The 25,528-nt window shown below is 44.0% G+C and overlaps 1 protein-coding gene across 1 annotated transcript in view; it reads right to left on the bottom strand.

Annotated features, from left to right (window-relative positions):
• Positions 1-395: 395 nt before the first annotated feature.
• LOC311235036 (sodium-dependent neutral amino acid transporter B(0)AT2-like) overlaps positions 396-25,528 on the bottom strand; it is a gene marked incomplete at both ends in the record, with an annotated part of 32,178 nt that continues 7,045 nt past the window's right edge. The window contains 8 exons of the mRNA XM_084322348.1: positions 396-662; positions 2,240-2,402; positions 4,286-4,445; positions 9,437-9,638; positions 10,869-11,052; positions 12,694-12,935; positions 13,849-13,959; positions 24,618-24,793. Of these exons, the coding sequence (XP_084178474.1) occupies positions 396-662; positions 2,240-2,402; positions 4,286-4,445; positions 9,437-9,638; positions 10,869-11,052; positions 12,694-12,935; positions 13,849-13,959; positions 24,618-24,793 (1,505 nt within the window). The remainder of the gene's footprint in view (positions 663-2,239; positions 2,403-4,285; positions 4,446-9,436; positions 9,639-10,868; positions 11,053-12,693; positions 12,936-13,848; positions 13,960-24,617; positions 24,794-25,528) is intronic.

Below are 25,528 nucleotides of genomic sequence, written 5' to 3'. Positions count from 1 at the left end.
CGGACGTGGCGTTCCACGGGCGGAGAGACCTGCCGCAGACGGAGTGGATGTAATGTTATTATTACAAACGGTAACTGACATCGGGTATATCGCTGTGCATCGCTATGTGAGTGAGTGAGTGAGTGTGTGAGACTCAATATCTCGTTATTGCTGCAGCTGTAACGCTTGATGCGTTCTAAAAATAGACTACTCGAGCACTGCTCCAGTAATCCATGCGAGTGCTCGACCTGGGAAGACGCTACTCGCGCCCCTCCCTCGTCCAACTGGCCTCCGTCTGTGACAACTTCAAGCATAAGCAGCGTTCCCTCTTCAGCACCGTGTTTTCGCTTGCAATGAATACAAAACAACGCCCGTCACGCCGACTCACTCCCCCCCCCCCCCCCCCGTGACCCGCTTCACACGCTGGCCGAGTCCGAGAGTAAGGCGGCGGAGGCCCCGTTCCTCTGCTCCAGGTCCGACATGTCCGTCATGGGGGTGTCGCACTTGTCGTCCGTGTCGACGGCCCTGTAGTGTCCGTTCTCCGTGTCGCCGGACGCCCCCTCGGCCCGGTTCTTCAGCGCCGCGTGAACGAGACCCAGGGGAACGGGCATCATGGCGAATATGATGAGCAGAGCCAGGACGGCCAGGGCCCAGTCGGGGTACTCCAGGTCCACCTCCGACGCCTGGAGGAGAGGGGGATCAGATTCAGATTACTGATGTGTGAAAATGAACTACCGGTGAATGGGTTTTATTTCTTTTTTTTTATCTACTTTTTCTCCCCCTTTTTCCGTATTTTTCTCCCATCCCAATTTAGTCGTTATGCCAATTCCCTTCCTGGTCTAAAAGAAATTATATATATATATTGTGACAGATATCATTCCCCGTCCCATGGCTACGTGAAGGATGGGAGATACTACTGCCACGGGAGGAGAGGAAGCAATTAGGCAGCTGATTAGGACTGATAGAACACACCTGTGCACCATTAGATCACCCACATCCCACACTCACACACACCAGACACACATACCATAAAACACTAGGACAGAGTATAGTTGAGAGGAGGTGAGGTAGGAGCGAAGTACGGAGAGAGAGATGGTTATTATGGAGTTTTGTGAGGTGAGAGGTAGTGAGAGGAGAGGTGAAGGCGAGAATGTGTTCATTGTGTACTGGACCCTGGACTGGCTGAGAAACCCCCTTGTGTACTGACCCTGGACCGGAAGACAACTCTGAGTATTGAACAATCGATTTTTTTGTACGAGAGCCTGTTTTGTGTTTTTGACCTTGGACTGTATTACGACCATTGTAATTGCCCATCGGACTATATTCTGCCCTATTCAATAAATATTCTTTATTGATTGAAATTGCACTTGTGTGGACAGTTGAATTTGTTTGTTTTTGAACCGTGACGAGTCTGAACACCACCAGGCTCGTCACAATGGCTAGACTCTGCCCATATTTGAGCTTCCGCTTCCAGGCGCACCTGCAGCTAGTAGGCCATCAAGACCAGCTAGCCAATCACGACGGGATGCGTGTGTTGAGAGGAAAGTAAGGAAATAGGGGCCAAGGACACAGACGCTCACTCTCTCACATCAGGGGTGAGGAGACAGACGCTCACTCTCTCACATCAGGGGGTGAGGAGACAGACGCTCACTCTCACATCAGGGCGAGGAGACAGACGCTCACTCTCTCACATCAGGGAGGAGGAGACAGACGCTCACTCTCTCACATCAGGGCGAGGAGACAGACGCTCACTCTCTCACATCAGGGCGAGGAGACAGACGCTCACTCTCTCACATCAGGGGGAGGAGACAGACGCTCACTCTCTCACATCAGGGGGGAGGAGACAGACGCTCACTCTCTCACATCAGGGGCGAGGAGACAGACGCTCACTCTCTCACATCAGGGCGAGGAGACAGACGCTCACTCTCTCACATCAGGGGTGAGGAGACAGACGCTCACTCTCTCACATCAGGGGGAGGAGACAGACGCTCACTCTCACATCAGGGCGAGGAGACAGACCGGTAAGACTTGACTTGAATACAAAAACATTTAATATTATTTAATATTAATTAATCTTCTGACAGCCGGGCTGCCCTTTTTTTTTTTTTATACCTGTGCAAATAAATAGAGAATGATGAATTTAAGACTTTTTAATACCTTTTAATGCCTTAAATTGAGAATTATAAATTTAAGACTTTTTAAATCCCCACAGATATACTGTGGATCTCAGAGTAATCAATGGGAAGGTCTATCCACTCACCGTCTCCTGATTCCAGGCCATGTACGTGGGGCGCTTGATGATCATGCGGATCACGCTGGCTCCCAGCAGCCCCAGCATGGCCAGCAGACACACGTACTTCCACAGGTATTTATACACAACGCTGGGACGCCAGCCCAGCATCTCCTCCACGTCGTCAAGGAACCTTCCAGAAGCACACAGGGAGTGGAGAGGGTTAAAGAACCTTCCAAAAAAAATCGTCAAAATTTAGAAATGAGATTGCATAGGTATATGAATCGAGATTGTGATTTTTTTCTTTTTTTTTTATTAATCGCCCAGCCCTAGCGGAGAGGGTTAAAGAACCTTCCAGAAGCACACAGGAAGTGGAGAGGGTTAACCCTTTCACTGCCACATGACAAATGGTTAACCCTTTCACTGTGGCAATACAGAAGGTTAACCCTTTCACTGCCACACGACAAAGGGTTACCCCTTTCACTGCCACACTACAGACGGTTAACCGTCTGTTAGTGTGATAGTAAAGGGTTGTGTGATAGTAAAGGGTTAACCTTCTGTAGTGTGGCAGTGAAAGGGTTAAAGAACCTTCCAGAAGCACACGGGGAGCGGAGCAGGTTAAGGGATTACGGACGGTTCGCGGCTACACACCGATAAGACAAACCGAGACGCTGAATCGACCTGGTTTGTCCGAGGGAATCGACAGTTGCGATTGGAGGATCAAGAGAGAAGGGCGTGGGCTAGCTAGGCGATTAATCAAGTTAAAATTTTTAGTTTCAATGTTGTCTTCGGCACGATCATGAAAACAAGATAATCGCGATAATAAAACGATTATTGTGCCGCATGCCGCGTTGCTATCATTTTGTGTTGTAAATGCAGCGCACCCTTCCTCCACAGCGGTGTGCTCCGCCCCTCCCCCACCACCAAGCCCAAATGCGTCTATTCGTTTCCTAACGCATTTATGCTTCCGCGTTCTCGTTTTGCGCTCTGATTGGCCACTGATGTTTCTGGTCGCACCAATCGTGTGACGGCAAGTTCTTTCGCCGGTTAAGCTAAGGCACTCTTTCGAAGTTGGTTACGGTTAGAGTTTGTCTTAGAGCAGGGCGATAGAACACCAGCCCTGATTCCAAACTCTAACCTTAACCAACTTCGAAAGAGTCGCCTAAGCTTAACCAGTGATAAACTAGGCGTTAGGTAGTTTGCTGCTGGTCGAGGCGGAAATGGGCGCGTCACGCGATTGGGCGCACATGTCACATGACCAGAAACGTCAGTGGCCAATCAGATCGCACCAGAAACGGCAGTGGCCAATCAGATTCGCAAAACGCGGAAGCATAAATGCGTTAGGAAACGAATAGACGCAGCCCAAACAGTAGTTTCAGTTCGTGTCGAGAGGGAGGAGGGAGCGCGTTTCTCCAGTTATTTTTTAAACGTCTTTGGTAACTCGTAGAAGATGTCATATGACGTTGTAAGGGCCAAAATGAATTGATTTAAGGTGCAATGGATTTATGTGACCAGGGGGTGGCGCTTCTGTTATTTAAGCGCCAGGTACACTGTAGCAGGTAGGAGTTTGACCCGGAAAGGGCAAAGGTTTTTGACCGCACCACGCACAACGTAACAGGCAGGTTAACGTAGGTCACAGGTCGCTGTTTGAACACGCCACAGGGCGAAATGTTTGTAGGCAATTAGGTATTGTATTCATTATTATTTAATCAGTTTAAGGAACAAAAGCGAAGATATCCTGTTTGCACGGTGAAGCAAATAAATATCATTTTCCAAGTAGAGCTGCCTGCAATGTATCATTGGAACAAGGACGGTTTGGTATCAGATCAGACAAATAGAACGGCGCGTCAGCCAAGTCCATCCACGGGATCAAATTGCTCAGTAGCTCCGTATAAGACGGGAGCTCCTTTAATAGACGTTCTCAAATCAGTGAGTAGTCGTGTTTAATAATAATCGTGATTTCACTATCAATAAAAAATAAACGCGATTATGATTCTTTTTGCCATAATTCAGCAGCCCTAGCATGGGCTTAAGATGGGTCAATGTCACATTGTTTAAAAAAAAAGCTGGCCTCACCTGTCGGCGCCGTACACCCAGGACACACTGAACGTCTCGAACACCACCACAATGATGAGGGGCAGAGTGGCCGAGTAGTCGTCAAACATGGTCACAAAGTAGTTCCCACAGCGCTGGGTGAAGAGCAGCCCGACCAGGAAGCCCACCACGCAGCTGGAGACTGAGGAGGACAGAGGCTTTAGACACGTAACACACCAGGAATAGTCTTGAAAGTGGTATTTTCTTTGTTTGTTCAAATAATAGCTCTACACTGGGGGCGGCTAGGTGGTGCAGTGGGCAAGGCGCTCACCACCAATCCAGGAGACGCTGGGTTTTCGAGCCCAGCTCTCCGCATTGCTATCAGCTTGGCTGGTCGTTCATACTAAATACAATTGGCAGTGTTAGAGGGTGGGAAGCTGATGGGTGGGGATCGGACGTTGTGGACAGCGACTCCTACAGGTCGGTTGGTGCGCCTGCGCAGCAGAATCAGGAAGCGACGGGGGCGGCGTGCACTCCAAACGCAAACCCCCCGACGCTGAGAGATCGCGCTGTGCAGGTGAAAAGATGCGACGGCTGCTTCCTCGAGTACCGGAGGGGACACGTGACGCAAGGCTTCGTCCACATTGCAGCCGGCTTGTGGGAGGCGTGGCCTAACAGCGTTCGAGACAGGGGAGGGTAGAATTGGACGATACGAAATTGGGATGGGAGAAAAATAGAAAATGGGAGAAAAAAGTTGATAAAAAAAATAATAATAGCTCTACACTCCGACAGCCATCGGTAATAGAGTCATCTGATATAGAGTCTGGTCGGTAACATGGGTCTCCCAGTCCCTCCTGCTCTGCAGTAAACACTAAATACATTTCCTGGTATCCTGTTCTCACTTTATCCAATCAGGAGAGAGAACTCCACACTGCAAAAATTGTCAAAAATAAGAAATATACTTTTAAACAAATGTATCCTTGAAACAAGTTAAATAATCTACTAGTGTAGTAAGCTAATTTAGCTTGTCAAGATGTCTTGAAATAAGTAAAGATATCGAGGGTTCTCTCTCCTGATTGGATAAAGTGAAGTTTACTGCAGAGCAGCAGGGGGGGGGACTTGGAGACCCATGTTACTGACCAAACACTCTATATCAACGATGGCTGTTTACTGCAGAGCAGGGGGGGGACTTGGAGACCCATGTTACTGACCAAACACTCTATATCAACGATGGCTGTTTAGTGTTTACTGCAGAGCAGGGGGGGGACTTGGAGACCCATGTTACTGACCAAACACTCTATATCAACGATGGCTGTTTACTGCAGAGCAGGGGGGGGACTTGGAGACCCATGTGACCAAACACTCTATATCAACGATGGCTGTTTACTGCAGAGCAGGGGGGGGACTTGGAGACCCATGTGACCAAACACTCTATATCAACGATGGCTGTTTACTGCAGAGCAGGGGGGGGACTTGGAGACCCATGTGACCAAACACTCTATATCAGTGGTGCCCAACCAGTCGATCGCGATCGACAGGTAGATCGCGGGCTGATTTCAAGTAGATCTTGATTAATAAAATTTGACTATTAAAAAAAAAAAAAAAAAAAAAAAAAATTTGCTAAATCAACTCTTCCTATCCTTGTTAACTACAACAAGCAATGCTGTTTGTTATTTAAGATGAGGTCGGACTCGGCACTGACAGATTTGTGTTCATTATGCTGCTTTTATAAAGCCTCAAATGACGGCTTACAACATACAATTTTGGCTGGTAGCTCTCGGGCTAGGTGGTAAATAAAAAAGTAGATCTTGGTTCAAAAAAGGTTGGCCACCCCTGCTCTATATCAACGATGGCTGTTTACTGCAGAGCAGGGGGGGGACTTGGAGACCCATGTGACCAAACACTCTATATCAACAATGGCTGTTTACTGCAGAGCAGGGGGGGGACTTGGAGACCCATGTTACTGACCAAACGCTATTTAAATGAATAACTGTATTTATCAATTAACAACTCCTCTTCTGCACCTTCCGAGTCCGGATGCAGTCAATGCGCGAGTCCAAGTCCAAGTCATCAGTGCTCGAGTCCAAGTCCAAGTCATCAGTGCTCGAGTCCAAGTCCAAGTCATCAGTGCTCGAGTCCAAGTCCAAGTCATCAGTGCTCGAGTCCATGTCCAAGTCATCAGTGCTCGAGTCCAAGTCCAAGTCATCAGTGCTCAAGTCCAAGTCGAGTCATGAGTCCTGAAAATCATTTCATCATCTTGAAGTTGTTATATTATATTATTATTAGATGATGTGTTATTACTTGTGAACTTGGTCCTGTGGTTGGCCAGGGTCTTGTTATATTATTAGATGAGATGTGTTATTACTTGTGAACTTGGTCCTGTGGTTGGCCAGGGTCTTGTTATATTATTAGATGAGATGTGTTATTACTTGTGAACTTGGTCCTGTGGTTGGCCAGGGTCTTGTTATATTATTAGATGAGATGTGTTATTACTTGTGAACTTGGTCCTGTGGTTGGCCAGGGTCTTGTTATATTATTAGATGAGATGTGTTATTACTTGTGAACTTGGTCCTGTGGTTGGCCAGGGTCTTGTTATATTATTAGATGAGATGTGTTATTACTTGTGAACTTGGTCTTGTGGTTGGCCAGGGTCTTGTTATATTATTAGATGAGATGTGTTATTACTTGTGAACTTGGTCTTGTGGTTGGCCAGGGTCTTGTTATATTATATTATATTATTAGATTATGTGTTATTACTTGTGAACTTGGTCTTGTGTGGCCAGGGTCTTGAAGTTGTTATATTATATTATATTATTAGATGATTATTACTTGTGAACTTGGTCATGAGGTTGGCCAGGGTCTTGAAGTTGTTATATTATATTATTATATTATGTGTTATCTTATTACTTGTTTTGTTTTTTTATCCACTTTTTCTCCCCATTTTTCTATTTTTCTCCCATCCCAATTTCGTAGTATCCAATTCTTCCCTCCCCTGTCTTGAACGTTGCTAGACTATGCCTCCCACTGGTCGGCTGTAATGAGGACAGAAGCCTTGCATCACGTGTCCCCTCCGGTACACGAGGAGGCAGCCTGTCGCATCTTTTCACCGCAGCAGCTCGAACTCTCAGTGGCGAGGAGTAACACGTGGGAGGCTCACGCTGCCCCCGCTACTTCCTGCTTCCGCCGCACCGGCATCACCAAACCGACCTGTAGGAGTCGCTGTCCACAACGTCTGATCCCCACCCACCGGCTTTCCCACCCTCTAACACTTGCCAATTGTGTTAGTATGAACGACCGGCCAGCCGGTAGCAACGCAGAGAGCTGGGCTCGAACCCAGCGCTCCTGCGTTAGTGGCGAGCGCCTTGCCCACTGTGCCAATCAGCCGCCATGTGTTATTACTTGTGAACTTGGTCCTGTGGTTGGCCAGAGTCTTGAAGTTGTTATATTATATTTAGTGCTGTCAGGCGATTAAAAAAATCAATCTAATTAATTACAGGATTTGTAATTAATTAATCTAATTAATCGCATTTTAATCGCATAACCATTTTATGCCTGATATTCTATATTCTATAATCATATTTAAAATTGCATGTGTCCGGATGGCAGAATTCAGTACTGTATCTACAAAACCTTCTGTTTAATCATCTTCCATCTATTAATTTGCTTAGATTTTTCAGGTCTGGTCAATTTGAGCATAGTGTTATTCACAGTCAAAGATAAAAAAAAAAAGTTATTGATATTCTCATTTGGTTCATTACAATTTACTCAAGCCTAGTAACAGACAGTATTTCTGACACTGGGAATACATTCCCTGAGATCCATAGATGTCCCTAGAATCAGATACCAAGAACATGCAAATGGTCCATATAAAAAAAAGTCTGTAAATGTGTATTCTACGTTCTTATGGAATGAATGAGATAAAAGAAAATGTTATAAAAAAAAAAAAAAAAAAAAAATCTTTTTTGTAATTAATTTTGAGTGAATTTTCATAACGCAATAATTTGCTGTGTAATTAATTAATCAAATTAACGCGATAAACTGACAGCCCTAATTATATTATTAGATGATATGTGTTATTACCTACTTGTGAACTTGGTCCTGTGGTTGGCCAGGGTCTTGAAGTTGTTATATTATATTATTAGATGAGTATTACTTATGAACTTGGTCCTGTGGTTGGCCAGGGTCTTGAAGTTGTTATATTATATTACATTATTAAATTGTGTGTTTTAACACTTTCAGTGCCATAAATGAGAATTCTCGTTTCTGGGTTGTTTTTCCTTTTTTTCCGATTTTAATACCCTATTCAATGTCAGGGAGCTGTTATGTATGTTGCCTGTAAAAGGCATACTGGGACCCCGAGGGTGCAGTACCGGCCAGATCCTACCAGCCGGCGGTATCGAGCACCCTTTGAAACTTTGTGCGTCTCTGTGCGTCGATTATATGGGTCGGCTATTTTTCTCCGGGCAAGACGAGCGGTTATAACGCTCAGATTGAGAATACGGTAATCAAATACTCCCAATTCATGATGTGTGGTGGATTATGTTGGCGACACGATGGACATCAATACTTGGAATGGCGATCAGATAATTGGAATATTCTTTTTGGGGTACATCCTAGTCAAGGTAAGGGCTATATGATATCAATCTTGCGTTGATCCAAGCATGTTTTCAATGCGATCCGACCGTGTGTGTGTAACGTTAGTCCACAACGTATGCCGTTGATGGCGATCAGAGCATCAAAAAACGACCCCCCCCCCCCCCCCCCCCTTTCATGCATTCATGATGAAACATAATACCTATCATATGCATTTGAAACGCCAATGGATTTAGTATAATACACGTTGCGGGTTATAACCAGCCTCCCAGCAATTAGCCCGGATAATTCCGAAATAACACTCATATTCACCACGGTATAAAACGGGAACGTATGGATGGAAAAATTATTTCTTTTTTGCATCTTGAAACGGAAGGTTCTTACTGTCAAATGACCATGGTATTGTATCCATAGCTATAATATAAAATATAGTTATAGCTCTACAAACAAGGTGACCGTTCCCTATCTATCTAGTGGTGGCCTCGCTACAGACGGCTGCGGCTAATAGCTGGCACCCAAAGTGTTAATTACTTGTGAACTTGGTCCTGTGGTTGGCCAGGGTCTTGAAGTTGTTATATTATATTATTAGATGATTATTACTTGTGAACTTGGTCCTGTGGTTGGCCAGGGTCTTGAAGTTGTCCGTCAGCGGCGCCAGGATGCCCTCCATGGTCCCGAACATGGTGCTGAGGCCGAGGTTGAGCAGCATGAGGAAGAAGAGGGCCGACCAGAAGGGGCTGCCGGGCAGCAGGGAGATGGCCTCCGTGAAGGCGATGAAAGCCAGGCCTGTCCCCTCCACGCCCTGGGAGCAGCACAGGGAGCAGCACAGGGAAACGGCAATCAAATCAATGCATGACTACGTCAGAGAGGTAACAGTAATACAGCGAATCCAAACACTGGTTGTTACAAAGCAACATATAATTATCATCTATCCACTGATATTAGAAGATTATTTTATTGTCGATGTACACAAGGACATTTTTATTTGTCTTTTCGCATATAGTTACACACAGTCCTCATATCCCTCCTAGTTACAGGCACAGTCCTCATATCCCTCCTAGTTACACACACAGTCCTCATATCCCTCCTAGTTACACACACAGTCCTCATATCCCTCCTAGTTACACATACACACAGTCCTCATATCCCTCCTAGTTACACACAGTCCTCATATCCCTCCTAGCTACACACAGTCCTCATATCGCTCCTAGTTACACACAGTCCTCATATCCCTCCTAGTTACACACAGTCCTCATATCCCTCCTAGTTACACACAGTCCTCATATTCCTCCTAGTTACACACAGTCCTCATATTCCTCCTAGTTACACACAGTCCTCATATCCCTCCTAGTTACACACACAGTCCTCATATCCCTCCTAGTTACACACACAGTCCTCATATCCCTCCTAGTTACACACACAGTCCTCATATCCCTCCTAGTTACACACACAGTCCTCATATCCCTCCTAGTTACACACACAGTCCTCATATCCCTCCTAGTTACACACACAGTCCTCATATCCCTCCTAGTTACACACAGTCCTCATATCCCTCCTAGTTACACACAGTCCTCATATCTCTCCTAGTTACACACACAGTCCTCATATCCCTCCTAGTTACACACAGTCCTCATATCCCTCCTAGCTACACACACAGTCCTCATATCCCTCCTAGCTACACACACAGTCCTCATATCCCTCCTAGCTACACACACAGTCCTCATATCCCTCCTAGTTACACACAGTCCTCCACAAATGCATTTAATCAGAGAGGTCAGAGTGCAGGGTCGCCCGCAGTGCAGCGCCCCTGGAGCAGTGTTGGAGGTTCAGTGCCTTGCTCAAGGGCACTTAGGCAGGATGGTGGACACCATAGATGTAATACCAGCCACCCTTTAGTCACCAGCTCACCTTTCGGGGGTGGTGTTCGAACCGGCGACCTTTCGGTTACTGGCTGACCTCTTTACCTCTAGTCTAGGCCATCCTGCCTCCCCAGTTTTATTTAAAGATGGTGGATTTCACCTCCCAACCCTACCTTCTGCATCTCGTTCTCCAGGTTGCAGTCGGTGAAGTTGCCTGGGATCTTGTCTCCGTAGTTTTTGAACCAGTGGCTGTAGTCCTCTAGAGCGACAGCACTGGGATCAGAGAAGTTGAAACGTGGCACCATGCTTTGGTCCACGGTGCCGTGGGATAACTGATCAGAGAGCTGCTCCAGATTACTAAGAAAGACACGGGAGGAGAACTTGAATAGATTTATACTCGCGTTCTGAAACATGTAAAGCATGTATATACCTACTTATACACCTGCATATAACCAATATAACTCTGTATGATAGCATGTGCAATAGTGCTGTATATAGTATATACCGGTATACATTTATATATTTATATTTACCGCATATATACCGGTATATATATATATCCATTTGTCTGAATATACCTGCATACTTGAATATAATGCTGTATATACAGTATATATAAATGTATCTAGAGCTGCCGCGATTACCGCATTACCGCGGTATCGCTGTTACATCACGGCCACCGCAGAGTAGGCTGAATACCGCGTCACCGCTGTTTTTTATAATAATAATAATAAATTACCCTCCTCTCGTTGGGCTTGCGGCTCTGCAGATATACCCTACTCCTCTAGCGAGGTTCCAAGCGACCCTATTGGGTACCAGAAAAGTCACGTGAAACATTGCAGACCACTGATTGGTCAGAAGAGAGACGCGTCACACGTAGCGTCATGCAGTGTGTTACCACCAATCGGCAAGCGCGTATTAGGTTTTTACTTCCTGAATGTCAGCTCATCACAACACGGCTAATAACGTTAGCTTTAACTCTCCGCCGGAGTGGACTACCATCGCTCCTAAGGAGTACTAAACGAGACATAATGATTTTACTGTCTGCAACGAATGTTATAATAAAAGCCCTTCGTTCTATACACTTGTCTGATTGAAAACTTTATTAACAGACCGCAGAATGGGACAACTCAGCACGCTCTGAGCAAAGAAAGGAACTGAGATATGAATAGAGTATTGCTTGCCTTGCTATTGTCCGGTAAATACGCTGATGTTATTGAACGTATAACTATATAATGTTAATGCCACAAAACGAATGCCTTTATTATAAAGTAGTAACTTTATAGTAATAATAATAAGAAAGGGTCGGGGGGGTTAGGGGTAACCACCCCTGCCCGCGACACCGAGTGAACGGCGCACGACCAGAGGGGAAACTTCGAATCCGTGTTTCACTTTCAATAACTAATGCGTGCTTGCCAAATCCCAAACAATATTCATGCTGCAAAGTCATCCTCGAAAGATAGACATTTAGACTAGAGGCTATATGCTATAAAGAGTAGACTACTACTAAAAAAAAAAGGCATTCAAACTTTTTTTTAAAAAATGTTGTGTGCGTGCGGTAATAACCGCGGCGGTAGGAAATATTTTGCAAATTTGTGCGGTAAGGAAATCATCAATACTGCGGCAGCTCTAAATGTATCCTTATATATGTCTGTACAAACCTGCATATAATCCTTTTTACATATAATAATAACTTTATTTGTATAGCACCTTTCATACAGGGGATTGCAGTTCAAAGTGCTTTACATCAGTAAGAAATAAAACATAAAATCAGTGTAAAACAAGCAGCAAGAGCAAAGCATAAAGTGGGATAAAATAATGCAGGTATATTAATCAAATCATATCAGAACCTCACGTTCCAATAGGCTTCTAATGTAATGCAATCTAATGTAATGTAATCTAATGTAATGTAATCTAATGTAATGTAATTTAATGTAATCTAATGTAATGTAATGTAATCTAATGTAATCTAATGTAATGTGAATGGCGGACACTCACCTGACGACGCACGCCGCGGCGATCTTCGTGGCACGGAAGCCCAGCACGGAGAACACCACCAGCGTGGCCAGCACCGAGGTGAGCAGGTTGATGAAGGAGACCGTGTAGGCGTCCCGGTGGCAGTTGTTGCTCCTGGGGTTGTAGGAGGAGTAGGCGATGACGGAGCCGAAGCCCAGGCCCAGGGCGAAGAAGACCTGCGTGGCCGCCTGCCGCCACACCTGCACGTCCGCCCAGATCTCCAGCTGTGGGACAACAACAACAACCATTAGGGACCCAGAGGCCAGTGTTCTCCTTGTGATATTATCAGGACATTTTCTTTAGGGATGCACCGATCCGATATTGGTATCGGACGCCGATATCAGTAAAATAGCTGGATCGGGTATCGGTATCGGATTTTATTTTTATAATAATAAATAAAATAAGAAATAACCATTCAGTACATTTATATCTATGTGTTCATTTGTTACATTTAGTTTCACTAAGTTAGGAAAGTAATGTTTTAAGTCAAGCCTGATGTTGCCTTGTTGCACAAGAGAATGATCCCAGTCTCTTCCACACAGTGACAGTGAGGGATACAGTTTATTAATTGAATGAATGAAGTTTATTTTCTGTCTTTGTTTACAACAAATCAAAAACACACGTGTGATCCTTTACAATTCTTAAAAAAAATATATATTTTAATATAAGAAAATATAAAAAAACGTGGATTAAATATACCGTATATATTTTTTTTTTACTTTTTAGGAGAGAAAAAAATTGGACAATGGGTATCGGATCGGTATCGGTATTGGCCGATACCCAAACCCAGGTATCGGTATCGGGACTGAAAAAGTCGGATCGGTGCATCCCTAATTTTCTTTTCAGATGCTGTTCCATTAACAATAAATGGGAGAGTAACTTTGTAGACACAGTGACTGTGATTTTCCAGTGGGATCAAGGCACATTTTCCACAAAAGAAAATGGAGGTGGAGCCTGAACACAGAGAGAACACTGGGTATCACTGACTACAAGCGTAGTTTGTTTTTTTGACTGAACATTGACTGAATTCTCCCAAGTTCGCTGGAACGATGCGTTCTGTTTGACGTTAACATTTGGGATCTAAAACCAGGTGCAGCGTTTGGTCCCTCCTCCTCCTCTCTGCAGGGCGTGCCGTACCTTGGGGTAGAACATGTAGCTGACGCCCTCCCAGGCCCCGTCCAGCATCAGACCTCTGACCAGGAAACACAGCAGCACCACGTAGGGGAAGACGGAGGAGAAATACATCACCTTGGTAAAGAGAGAGAGAGAGAGAGAGAGAGAGAGAGAGAGAGAGAGAGAGAGAGAGAGAGAGAGAGAGGTAGAGAGAGGTAAAGAGAGAGAGGTAGAGAGAGGTAAAGAGAGAGGGGGTAAAGAGAAAGAGAGAGAGGATCAGGCTAGAGCCGAACAATACATCCTATTAATACGCATAATGCAATATGAATATACACAATGTCTACAAGTCATTCCGATTACAATGCACACAGTCAGTGTGTCAAGCAGTGTATGAATGAGAAGCATTGAATGAGAATGCACACGACTTGCACAATTGACCACTGTTGCTTTCTGGAAGCAGCAGGTGTGATTGGAGAAGCAAGGGAAAGGGGGCGGAGCCAGGGGCGGGGCTAGGGGGTGGCTACTTGGGCTCAAGCCCCGAATGTTTTCTGAAAAGCCCTGAATCTATTTAAAAAAAAAAAAAAAAAAAAATGACAATTCATCATTGTTACATGAAAATATGTTTGCATCAGATTTAGCAGAAGCTAATTTCCATCTGTGGTCTATCCAGCTGCTAACTGTATTTGAGTGAGTTAAGTCTTGGTGTTATGGTAGACTCAGACCTAAGCTTTAAATCACAATCAACAAGTTGACAAAAACTTAATTCTTCCACCTTAGAAACATAGCTAAAGTACGGCCATTTATAAATCAAAAGGACGCTGAAAACCAGATCCATGCCTTTATCTCAAGCCAACTCGACTACTGTAATGCACTCCTTACCGGCCTCCCGAAAAAATACGATGATAACTATTTTATTGCAATGCACTATTGCATTATTTTATTCTATTTTACTAACTATTTTATTGCACTGCACTATTTTACTTTGTGTCAGTGAATCATAGACGCCTGGCCATAAGAGCATTCGGAGCATCTCTGCTCTCCCACTATTGAACTTGGGGGAGCAAAGGTATGCTCTTGCTCCACCACTTTTTGATCATATGAAAAATATGATATATCCCCCCCCAATATATAAATCTAACCATAACTACGTTATGGTTAACTGAGTTTTATAGTGAAAAGAGCAGCTTTATTGGTCAAGATTGAAGGCTCTATTTTGCAGGAAATTGCACGTACAGGTTCATTAAATTCAAAAAAAATCCCTTGCCTGCCAAAAAAAAAAAAAAAAATCAAAAAGAAAAAAGAAGAAAAAACACGGGCACCTATCTGGGCTAAGCCCCGGATCTCCTACAATCCTAAATCCGCCCCTGGGCGGAGCGTGTTCAATTCCAAACATATTATGAAGAGAGGACTTGTCGGTTTAAAGATGATATGTAAACTAAAAACAAAACAAAAAAGATCTACCGTTATATTGCTACTGGAAGTGTTTCAAACACCTGCACGGTGATTGATTGAATGATTGAATGAAAATTGTATCAACAGATTGCAGAATGGGTACAATACAGTACAGCTCAATACACACAATTGTTAAGAGAAAGAGAAAGACTTTCGTCTTGTTTACATCAGGGTCCCCCATTTTCAATTCATAATTGTAGTATTGCAATTAGCACCGTGCAATCCATTCTTTTTTGGATCTAGCCCAGAGCGAGCACGCGGACGTCGGACGTGAACGTTGGTGTCTAGGGCACGCGCCCGCGCACGGCAATGGCTCGTGCGAGGTTAGATGGCACCGTTCCAAGGGACTTTTGACAATGAAAACACCTTTTTAGCGCCGCCGCTGGGCCCGCTAAAACGCTGTTGCCATTCGACTTGGCCGTGCAAACGAAATCCTTCGAAAATGCAACGTCGCTGTTTTCCTGTCGTGTAACCCTGGCCTGAGATAAGAGAGAAGCTCTCCTCCACCAGGGCTGTGTGTCACTCTGAGATAAGTGTCTCACTCTGAACTCCTGGCAGCAAATAGGATTTTGTATGACATTCCAGGAATTCCAGAGGCCGTGGGAACCCTGACTTGCCGAACACACACACCGCGTGACGAGGCTTTGTTCTCTCTGGCCAGGACCCTGCAGCGCTGCTCAGTGTTACAATGAGAGGTCGATTAAGACGCACTTCTTCAATCATTATCTGAAATACATTTAAAAAAAAAAAAAAAAACTCTAACCCTAACTAACCTTACTGTCATGCACTTGTCCTAATAAACTAACCTACACTGTAGCACTCAACACTTTGATGAACATTGTTACTCAGCTGATAGAGTTGTACCCTTCCTGCTGACTTGTTGTACAAAACTTGTAAGTCGCTTTGGATAAAAGCGTTCAGCTAAATGACTAAATGTAAAGTGAGAGGTAACTCTGCAGCGCTGCTCAGCGGTCGAGCAGTAGAAGTAGAGCGGCCTGCTCTATATCCATGTTTATTTCAAAATAAGCTTGAATGTGTGTACTGTATATACACAAGATTTTCCCATATTCTGAGGAAACTATGTGATTGAGAGTCTCAGAGAGAAGAGCACCCCGTCTAACCTCCAGAGAGGCGGGTCAAGAGTGACCGTGGCAGGTTTATTCAATAGCTGATGGTTTTGATATTTTGTGGTGCAGGGGTGACAGTTTGGGGTTCATACTAGGAGACAATTTAGATATTTAAGTGGTAGAGGTTTATTTTATGGCACATTACTAGAATAAGTTGGATATTTAGGAAGTGGTAGAGGGGGGACAGGGGTTTATTTTATGGAACATTACTAGAATAATTTGGATATTTACGAGGTGGAGGGTGACGGTTTGAGGTTCATTATAACGGTCATTTGGATATTTGAGTTCAGTTACTCTCCACCCTATAATACCACAATGTTCTGGCCTCTAATCCGCTCCTGCATCCCCAGTAACCTCTCGTCTAGAAACGGAGCTTAGCGTTAGTTCATGCAGGACACGGAAGCCATACACGCCAAGCATTCTGATCAGCTGATATATATCATCATATAATCAACGATGTCAACAGGCCCTGCCCTTTATGGAAAAGGATGTGTATACACAGTACACACATTCAAGCTTATTTTGAAATAAACATGCATATAGAGCAGGCCGCTCTATCTCAAATGACAAATGACTGGCTTGGTGCTATAGATAACTCTATGTTGATGACTGGCTTTGTGCTATAAATAACTCTATGCTGATGGGTTATTAGATTCCAGTGCTGCATTCAATGTGCTTGATCATTCCCTCTTGATAGGGTAACTTGAATGTTACAGTTTTATATATATGTGACCGCAACCAGCGATTGATGCCACATGTATCCATTTAAATTGTCCAGAGTGTGAACGTACAGAATGTAAGCTTTCAAATGATGTGTCATACGTTGAAATCTGAGAAGGTTTGAAGAAGATGTGCTCATTTGAATCTCGTAAAAAAAAAAAAATCTTAAACTGTGAAAACGCCTCTCAAAGAAGAAGCTAGAATTAACACCTCTGCCTGTTTCTGCTGGGCGTGAACAATAGCCCCCTACTACCCGCCCAGCCACTCCCCTGTTTCTGCTGGGCGTGAACAATAGCCCTCTACTACCCGCCCAGCCACTTCCCTCACAAGAATAGCACCCTCCAGAACATTTACAACAAGCGGTGCAGGGGCAAGGCTAAGAGAATCATTAAGGACTCCAGTCACCCGAACAACTGCCTCTTTGAACTGCTGCGGTCAGGCAAGCGATACCGGAGTCTCAAGGCGAGCACAGAAAGACTCAGAAGAAGCTTCTATCCCCAGGCCATCAGGCTGCTCAACGAACAATGAACACTACACAACAACCATCAAACGCACATAGCACACACATCCACACGCACACACTCACTTTAAACAAACACACTGTAGCACCCACTCCCCACACTTTATATTTATTGATAAAGGATTTGCACTACAACTCGTACACCTTACTGTAAATTGTACCTAAAATTGTACATCATCCCATTTCTGCTTTGCACTATATAGTATTGTATATTAGTACACTGCATAGTATTGTATATTAACTCAGTTACGTCTATTCTGCATCGAACATTGTACATATGTCTATACTGAACACTGTGACCTCATTTTCTACTTCTAATTTACATGCTATACTATGTTATTGATACTTATCTTGTCTAGCACAGTCTCTGGAGCGTAACAGTAAGAAGCATTTTGTATAAAAGTATTCTGTACTTCTGTATGACAACTATTAAAGAAACTTGAAACTTGAAACTTAACATACTGTAAGCTGTCAGTAAGTGCTGTCAGTCATGGCTGTGAAAATAGCTGTTATACAAGCTTCACCCTGTGAATTTTGCAACCGAGGGCCTCACAGGGTTAAAGTAGAAGAATAAAATAGAATAGAGAATATAGTAGAATAGAAGTGTATGTGCATCTTATTAAGGTGCAGTGCAGGGTGCATGTATCTTGTGTGTGTGTGTGTGTGTGTGTGTGTGTGTGTGTGTGTGTGTGTGTGTGTGTGTGTGTGTGTGTGTGTGTGTGCGTGCGTGCGTGTGTTCAGCTGATATACAGTATATCATCATAATCAACGATGTGTGTGTGTGTTCAAGACTGTGGTCTCTGATGTTAAAACTGACTTTTTTCTAGATCACAAACAATCACAAACATCTCTTCTATGTACATTGTGTAAGCTGACCAATCACAAACATCTCTTCTATGTGCATTATGTAAGCTGACCAATCACAAACATCTCTTCTATGTGCATTGTGTAAGCTGACCAATCACAAACATCTCTTCTATGTGCATTGTAAGTTGACCAATCTTACCAATGCTTATAATGTGCATTGTAAGCTGTATTAATTTCTTCAGCTATTTAAATTTTTTAGTTTTAGTCTTAGTCATGTGTCAAATGCTCTTTTTAGTTTTCATCATATTTAGTCACCTATCTATTTTTCATTTAGTCAAGTTTTAATCAACTACAGGTCTGAGCATTTTAGTGTGAGGATTCGCCAGTCCCTGGACCCTTTTTCCCTGTCTACTCTCCTCAACAGCCCCCACCCTTGCAGGAACTTTTCCCTGCCTCCTACTCTCCTCAACAGCCCCCACCTTTGGACTTTCTTATACTCTTGGCGTTTTTATTGTCTCCTGTGTTGTTTAACTGTGTTCTGTCTTTAGTCTCGTTCCCTTTGTAATTATTTATTAGTTCCTTGTATGTTTTGTTTACTCTGTCTAGTGTTCAGTCTTCTTGTGTAGTTAGTTCTGTTTGCTTCCCTGTTTATTTTCCCCATTGGTCTGGTGTTTTCCTGTAGCCCTGTTAGTTCTGCCTTTTCCCTCTTGTGTGTCTCATTTTGCTAATTGCCCTGCTGTCTCTCTAGTGTTAATTGTTTCCCCTATATCTGGTGTGTGTTCCCTACTCTTATTGTCGGTTCATTGTTTCGGTTCCATGTTTGATATCCTCGTCCCTGTTTCATGTGCTGAGCTCCTGTGTTCATAGTAAGTTTCCCAGTGTCATTTAGTGTTGTGTTTTTGGACTTGCTCTCTTTATGAGATTATTCTTTGTTTTGTATTTTGCCCTCTGCCAGTCTTAGCTGAGCTATTCCTTGTTTTGTTTTGCTACTGCCTTGGAAGTATTTCTGTTACACTTCACCCCTGGCTCGAAGTGTTCTAATTAAAGGAGCAGTGCTCATTTTTGGACAATCTACCTTTACCTCTCCCTCGTATCTGTTTGCGCCTGGGCCCTCTGCTAACAATCCCTAACATTTAGTCTTAGTCTTTTTCGTTTAGTCTCGCCACTCAGTTACAGCCTCATGAATTGGTGTGAGCTTTTTCTAAACAAAAACAAGCTAATGTTAGTGCTAGCTGGTTAGACTTATGAAAGCTATTTAATGTGTTCTATGCTATTATTGATGCTGACATTAGGTGGAGTTGCAGGGCGCGCGCCTGTGACAGGTCCGTTGTTGTGTTGTGGAGTGGAAAGAGGAAGAAAACCGTTATTTTGATGATCAGATCATCAATTCTCCTGTGATTTTATTTTACTATAGTTTGAAAGTATAGGTGGACTATTCCTCGGTTACATTGGTGGCAGCGGTGGGATTGTTTCCTGCATTAGTGTCCAGCGTGAGAAGTCCAAGCCCACTGCATACAAGACCACAAGACCCTGTTGCCCCTCCATTGTTAACCCTTTACCGGCCAAGTAACCATTTTTGGCCACTTCCCCATACAATATATTTAGCCAGGTGGGAGAGGGGGGGATCTTTAATCTATGAAAAAAACTTCTTCCAGCCAATCAGCACAGGTCAGGCTATGACACAGATATTGTCACCATCCCATCTGACCAATCAGGATAGACCCTGGGGATCTGCAACTTCCTTCTTTTCACCACAGCAAAAAAATTCTAATTTTTGCACCGGCTTCTACTCTTCAAAATCCATTATTTCCTCAACAAGTCATGGTGAATTGATAACATTTACTCATTTTTGCAGTTGAACAATCATTGTAAAGGATGGGATCGGTGTTTTTTGCACTTGAGCTGCACACAGGAAACGGAAATGCTGCACTAATGATAACATGAATTATTCTAAAAGATATTTCTGCAAGATTTTATTTTGTAAACTATTTTGTGTCGTCGTTTATAGTCAACGACATTGCATTAATTATTTAGTCACGTTAGTGTCACATGATCTACATTAACGTGACGTCTCATCTCGTTGTCAGGGGAAAAAGCTTAGTTGACTTGACGACCATATTTAATCATCATTTATGTTGACTAAATTAACACTGATTGTAAGCTGACCCATCACAAACATCGCTTCTATGTATAAGCTGACAGTTGACGACTGAATCATCGCCTATTTTGGCTTCAAGACAGGATGTTCTCACAGGAAGAAGCCTGCTGCCTGGTACTTATGGAAACAGTGGCAACAACATTAACTGCTTCACGCCTCAGCATTTCAACATTGCAGAAGATGCATATATACTCTAAGTTAGGGTGTTTCTCATCTCCTGGTCTATCATTATCCTCCAATAAACGTCACATGGCAATGAAAAGTGACTGCAACGTGACGTGCAATAAATAATCAAAGAAAATAGTCACATTAAAGGGTAAGTTCAGGGTTTTGGATCCCTACGGTGCATGGGCAAGGCTAAGAGAATAATCAAAGACTTCCGCCACCCAAACAACTGCCTCTTTGAACTGCTGCGGTCAGGCAAGCGATACCGGAGTCTCATGGCAAGCACAGAGAGACTCAGAAGGAGCTTCTATCCCCAGGCCATCAGGATGCTCAATGAACAATGATTGAACAATGAACAATAACAGGCCATCAACACACCCACAGCACACACACACTCACTTTAAATAAACAACACACTGTAGCACCCACTTTACCACACTTTATATTTATATTATTGGTAAGAAAATTGCACATCTCTCATTCCTTATTCCTTATTGCACCTCACCACCACAAGGTGGCACAAGCTATACCTCACCATTTTTGTACCAGATGTACATACTGTATATAGAGGTATACTGAACAATTTTGTTGTTTACACTTGTTTTTACTTGACTTCTTGACTTTCTATTTTATACTTATTATACTTATTTATACTATCTTGTTATTATCTAGCACACTCTCAGGAGCAAAACAGAAAGAAACATTTCATGCAAAGTATTCTGTATTTCTGTATGACAAATAATAAAGAAACGTGAAACTTGAAACTACTTTACTGAAGATGTTGTTGTTACAGTCCTTTCTCAGCACAATCCATGCTGGTCTTTATACTGGATACCCGTAGCTATGGCTAGTTAGACACAAAACTAATGCAAAGGCAATGGGGCCGAGCTCCAGTCTGAAATAGTCTTCAGAAATAAAGACTGAAACCTACTTTGGAAGCAGATCTGGAGCTTCTTTCCCTCGACCGCTCTACCCCTGCCCTCCATTGATGCATTCACCATACTCATACCCTGTCATTCATCTCACACATCTAGTTGTCATCCTACTCATAGTGGTGTTCTCTATGGTTCTAGTTGTCATCCCACTCATAGTGCTGTTCTCTATGGTTCTAGTTCTCATCCCACTCATAGTGTTGTTCTCTATGGTTCTAGTTCTCATCCTACTCATAGTGCTGAGTGGTTCTTGTTGTTCTCTAATGGTTCTAGTTGTCATCCTACTCATAGTGCTGTTCTCTATGGTTCTTGTTCTAGAGGACAGTTCCATGGTCTGTAACCGTGTGATCTGCCTGGCTGGGAGTCATCTCCCCCCCTGCTCTCGCAGACTCTACAGGTATTTTCCCTGTATTTGTTGTAGCAGAAAACGACTGACTGACTGCTGACAGACTGAGGACAAACTGGAAGTCGTCCTACACACATATTTACTCTGCAAACAGACACCGGAGACCGGGCTGACGCCACGCGGCAACAGGAATAGACCTGGACGTCTGAACCTCTGACTCACCTCCCATTCCTAACCCGTTGGGAAAGCCTTCTCCATGAAGCAGTGTCGGTGTTACAAACCCCTAGTCATCACAAGCCTGCGAGGACATTCACCAAACGCCCCTAGATTCGGAGAAACGCACTTTGTTTTAACTTCTTCTTTGACACTCTCCCTGCGCAGCTGGTGGACCAGTCATAACAGAGGCTCTGGGGTATATAAATTGGGCATATTGCCGGTGGAGGCTGAACTATCCTCGCATTTAGGTTCTTGGATAAAGCTGGCCCTCATAACAGGATGTAGGATAGCATTGAGGCATTGGAAATCAACAGAGAAAATCAGCTTCAGAGAGTGGAATGATGAGCTTGCTAGATTAGCCTCTTTTGAGCAACTTATACACAAAGTTAATAATAGCTTACATGTGTTCAAAAAGACTTGGGGTCCCTATTTAATAATGATAGGTAAATAAAAGTCAGGATATCTTATGTCCGATTTATATTCTCTGTGCATTTTTTTTTTATTATACAGGAGATATGTGTAACTTTAATATGTAACGACTGATTATATGATCAATGTGAGGAGTGTGCTGGCCTGTATTTCAGTTTTTTGTTTATTTTATTAAATTTTTTAAGTTTTCCTATCCTTTTAGTTTTGTATCACAATGATGTGATGTGGAAAACAAGCCAGAGTCACGCCGCTCATAAAAAAACCAACCCTGAACCCTACCGTCATAGGCAACTACCGTCCTGTCTCTCTTCTCTCCTTCCTTTCTAAAACACTTGAACGTGCTGTATCCAACCAACTTACTGCTTATCTCTTACAGAATGACCTCCTAGACCCTAATCAGTCAGGCTTCAGGACTGGTCACTCCACAGAGACAGCCCTCATTGCGGTCACAGAGGCACTTCACTTAGCAAAAGCGAAAGGCCTCTCCTCTGTCCTGATTCTCCTAGATCTATCTGCAGCCTTCGACACAGTCAACCACCAGATCCTCCTTGCGGCCCTCGCAGGAATGGGAGTGGCTGGCTCTGCGCTGACATGGCTGTCATCATACCTCAATGACCGCTCCTACCAAGTGTCATGGAGAGGGACCCTGTCGGCCACCCGCCCCCTGCGGACGGGTGTCCCCCAGGGCTCGGTTTTAGGACCCCTTCTCTTCTCCCTCTACACTAAATCACTGGGTAACATTATCACGTCTCATGGCTTCTCCTACCATTGTTATGCCGACGATACTCAACTCTTCCTCTCCTTCCCTCCCTCAGATATCCACGTCTCTGAGCGGATCTCGGCCTGTCTGTCCGACATCTCAGCCTGGATGACGTCCAACCACCTCAAACTGAACCTAAGCAAAACAGAATTGCTCCACCTGCCGGCCAAATCCTCCCCCCTAACCGACCTTTCAATCACAGTCGAGAATACAGCTGTGACTGCGTCCCCGACCGCCAAGAACCTTGGTGTTGTCCTCGACGACCAGTTGAACTTCTCTGCTCACATCGCAGCGACGACCAGAACCTGCCGATTCCTCCTGAGCAACGTCAGAAGGATACGCCCCTTCCTGACAAAAGAAGCCACCCAACTCCTCGTCCAATCAACAGTCATCTCCCGCCTCGACTACTGCAATGCACTGCTCGCTGGCCTCCCGGCCACTGCCACTAAGCCTCTTCAACTCATTCAGAACGCAGCGGCCCGCCTGATCTCAAACCTACCGAAGTCGGCCCATGTCACCCCACTTCTTAGGGACCTGCACTGGCTCCCCATTGCTGCACGAATCCGCTTCAAGGCCCTCGACCTAGCATACCGTGCGGCAAAGGGAACCGCTCCCGCCTACCTCCGGTCAATGGTCTCTAACTACACACCCTCAAGACCCCTACGCTCTGCATCTTCTGGCCGCCTCAGACCTACTCCTATCCAAGCTCCGGGAGGGTCATCAAAGAGAAGTCGCCTATTCTCAGTCCTTGCCCCACAATGGTGGAATGAACTACCCACCCCAGTTAGGACAGCCGAATCACGTCCAATCTTTCGCCGTCGACTAAAGACGCACTTCTTCAACCATTATCTGAATTAAAAAAAAAAAAAAAAAAAAACAATAAAAAAATCGAACCCTAACTAACCTTACTGTCATGCACTTGTCCTAATAAACTAACCTACACTGTAGCACTCAACACTTTGATGAACATTGTTGCTCAGCTGATAGAGTTGTGCCCTTCCTGATGGCTTGTCGTACAGAACTTGTAAGTCGCTTTGGATAAAAGCGTCAGCTAAATGACTAAATGTAAAATGTAAATGTAAAGAGACTGTCTGAATAATGGAAAATACAATAAAAAAGTTGAAATCTAAAAAAAAAAAAAACAGAGGCTCTGGGAGTTACCTTGGCGGAGGTCTTGATGCCCTTGGCCATGCCCAGGCAAACGATGGTCCAGGCGGCCAGCAGGGACAGGGTGATGGGGACGTTGAACTGGCCCGTCTCCTCGATGGAGTCCGTGATGTCCAGGGCTTTGCGGTACCAGAAGTAGGTGGTGGGGGAGCTGGCGGCGCACTCCTTCACTGAGAGGGAAACACAGATGAAATGGTAAATGGTGCATTTATAAAACAGCTTTTATCCAAATCGCTTTACAATATTTTTTCTCACATTTTACCCATTCACTCACACATTCACACACTGACGGCGGAGGTGACCATGCAAGGTGCCGTTAAGTGTCTTGCTCAAGGACACTTCGACACGATGCCCAGGAAGAGCAGGAATCGAACCGGGAACCTCCGGATTACCAGACGACTGCACTACCTCCTGAGCCACTGTCGCCCCTAAGATGTAAACAGAGTTACACACTCCTTCACTGAGAGGGAAACACAGTTACACACTGTATTGTTACATCATTCTAATTAGTGTATATAATTGTATAATTGACCACATCTGCCCAGTTGTACAGCCCTGGTCTATATTTTATTTCATAAATATATTATTCTATTGTGCTTAACTTAGCCCATATTTCATTTGACTTTACTCCACCACTTTATTGTATTATCCGTCTTTAATGTCTGTCCGCTAATGTCGCACGAGTAACGTCCAAAGCAAATTCCTTGTATGTGAAAAGTATAATAAAGACCTTTCTGATTCTGATTCTGATTATTGTACTGAGGTCTGTGCTTATACTGTAGCCCTGTAACCTGTATATCATAATCCTCTGAATCCATTTGACTGTTAAAGGAAAACGCCAACATTTTGGGAAATTAGCTTATTTGCCATCTTCCCTGGAGTTAGACAAGAAGATACATACCTTT

Source organism: Notolepis coatsorum (genome assembly GCF_963971535.1).
Source record: "Notolepis coatsorum genome assembly, chromosome: 10".
Lineage (NCBI taxonomy): Eukaryota > Metazoa > Chordata > Actinopteri > Aulopiformes > Paralepididae > Notolepis > Notolepis coatsorum.
This window is presented reverse-complemented; position numbering and strand designations above follow the sequence as displayed.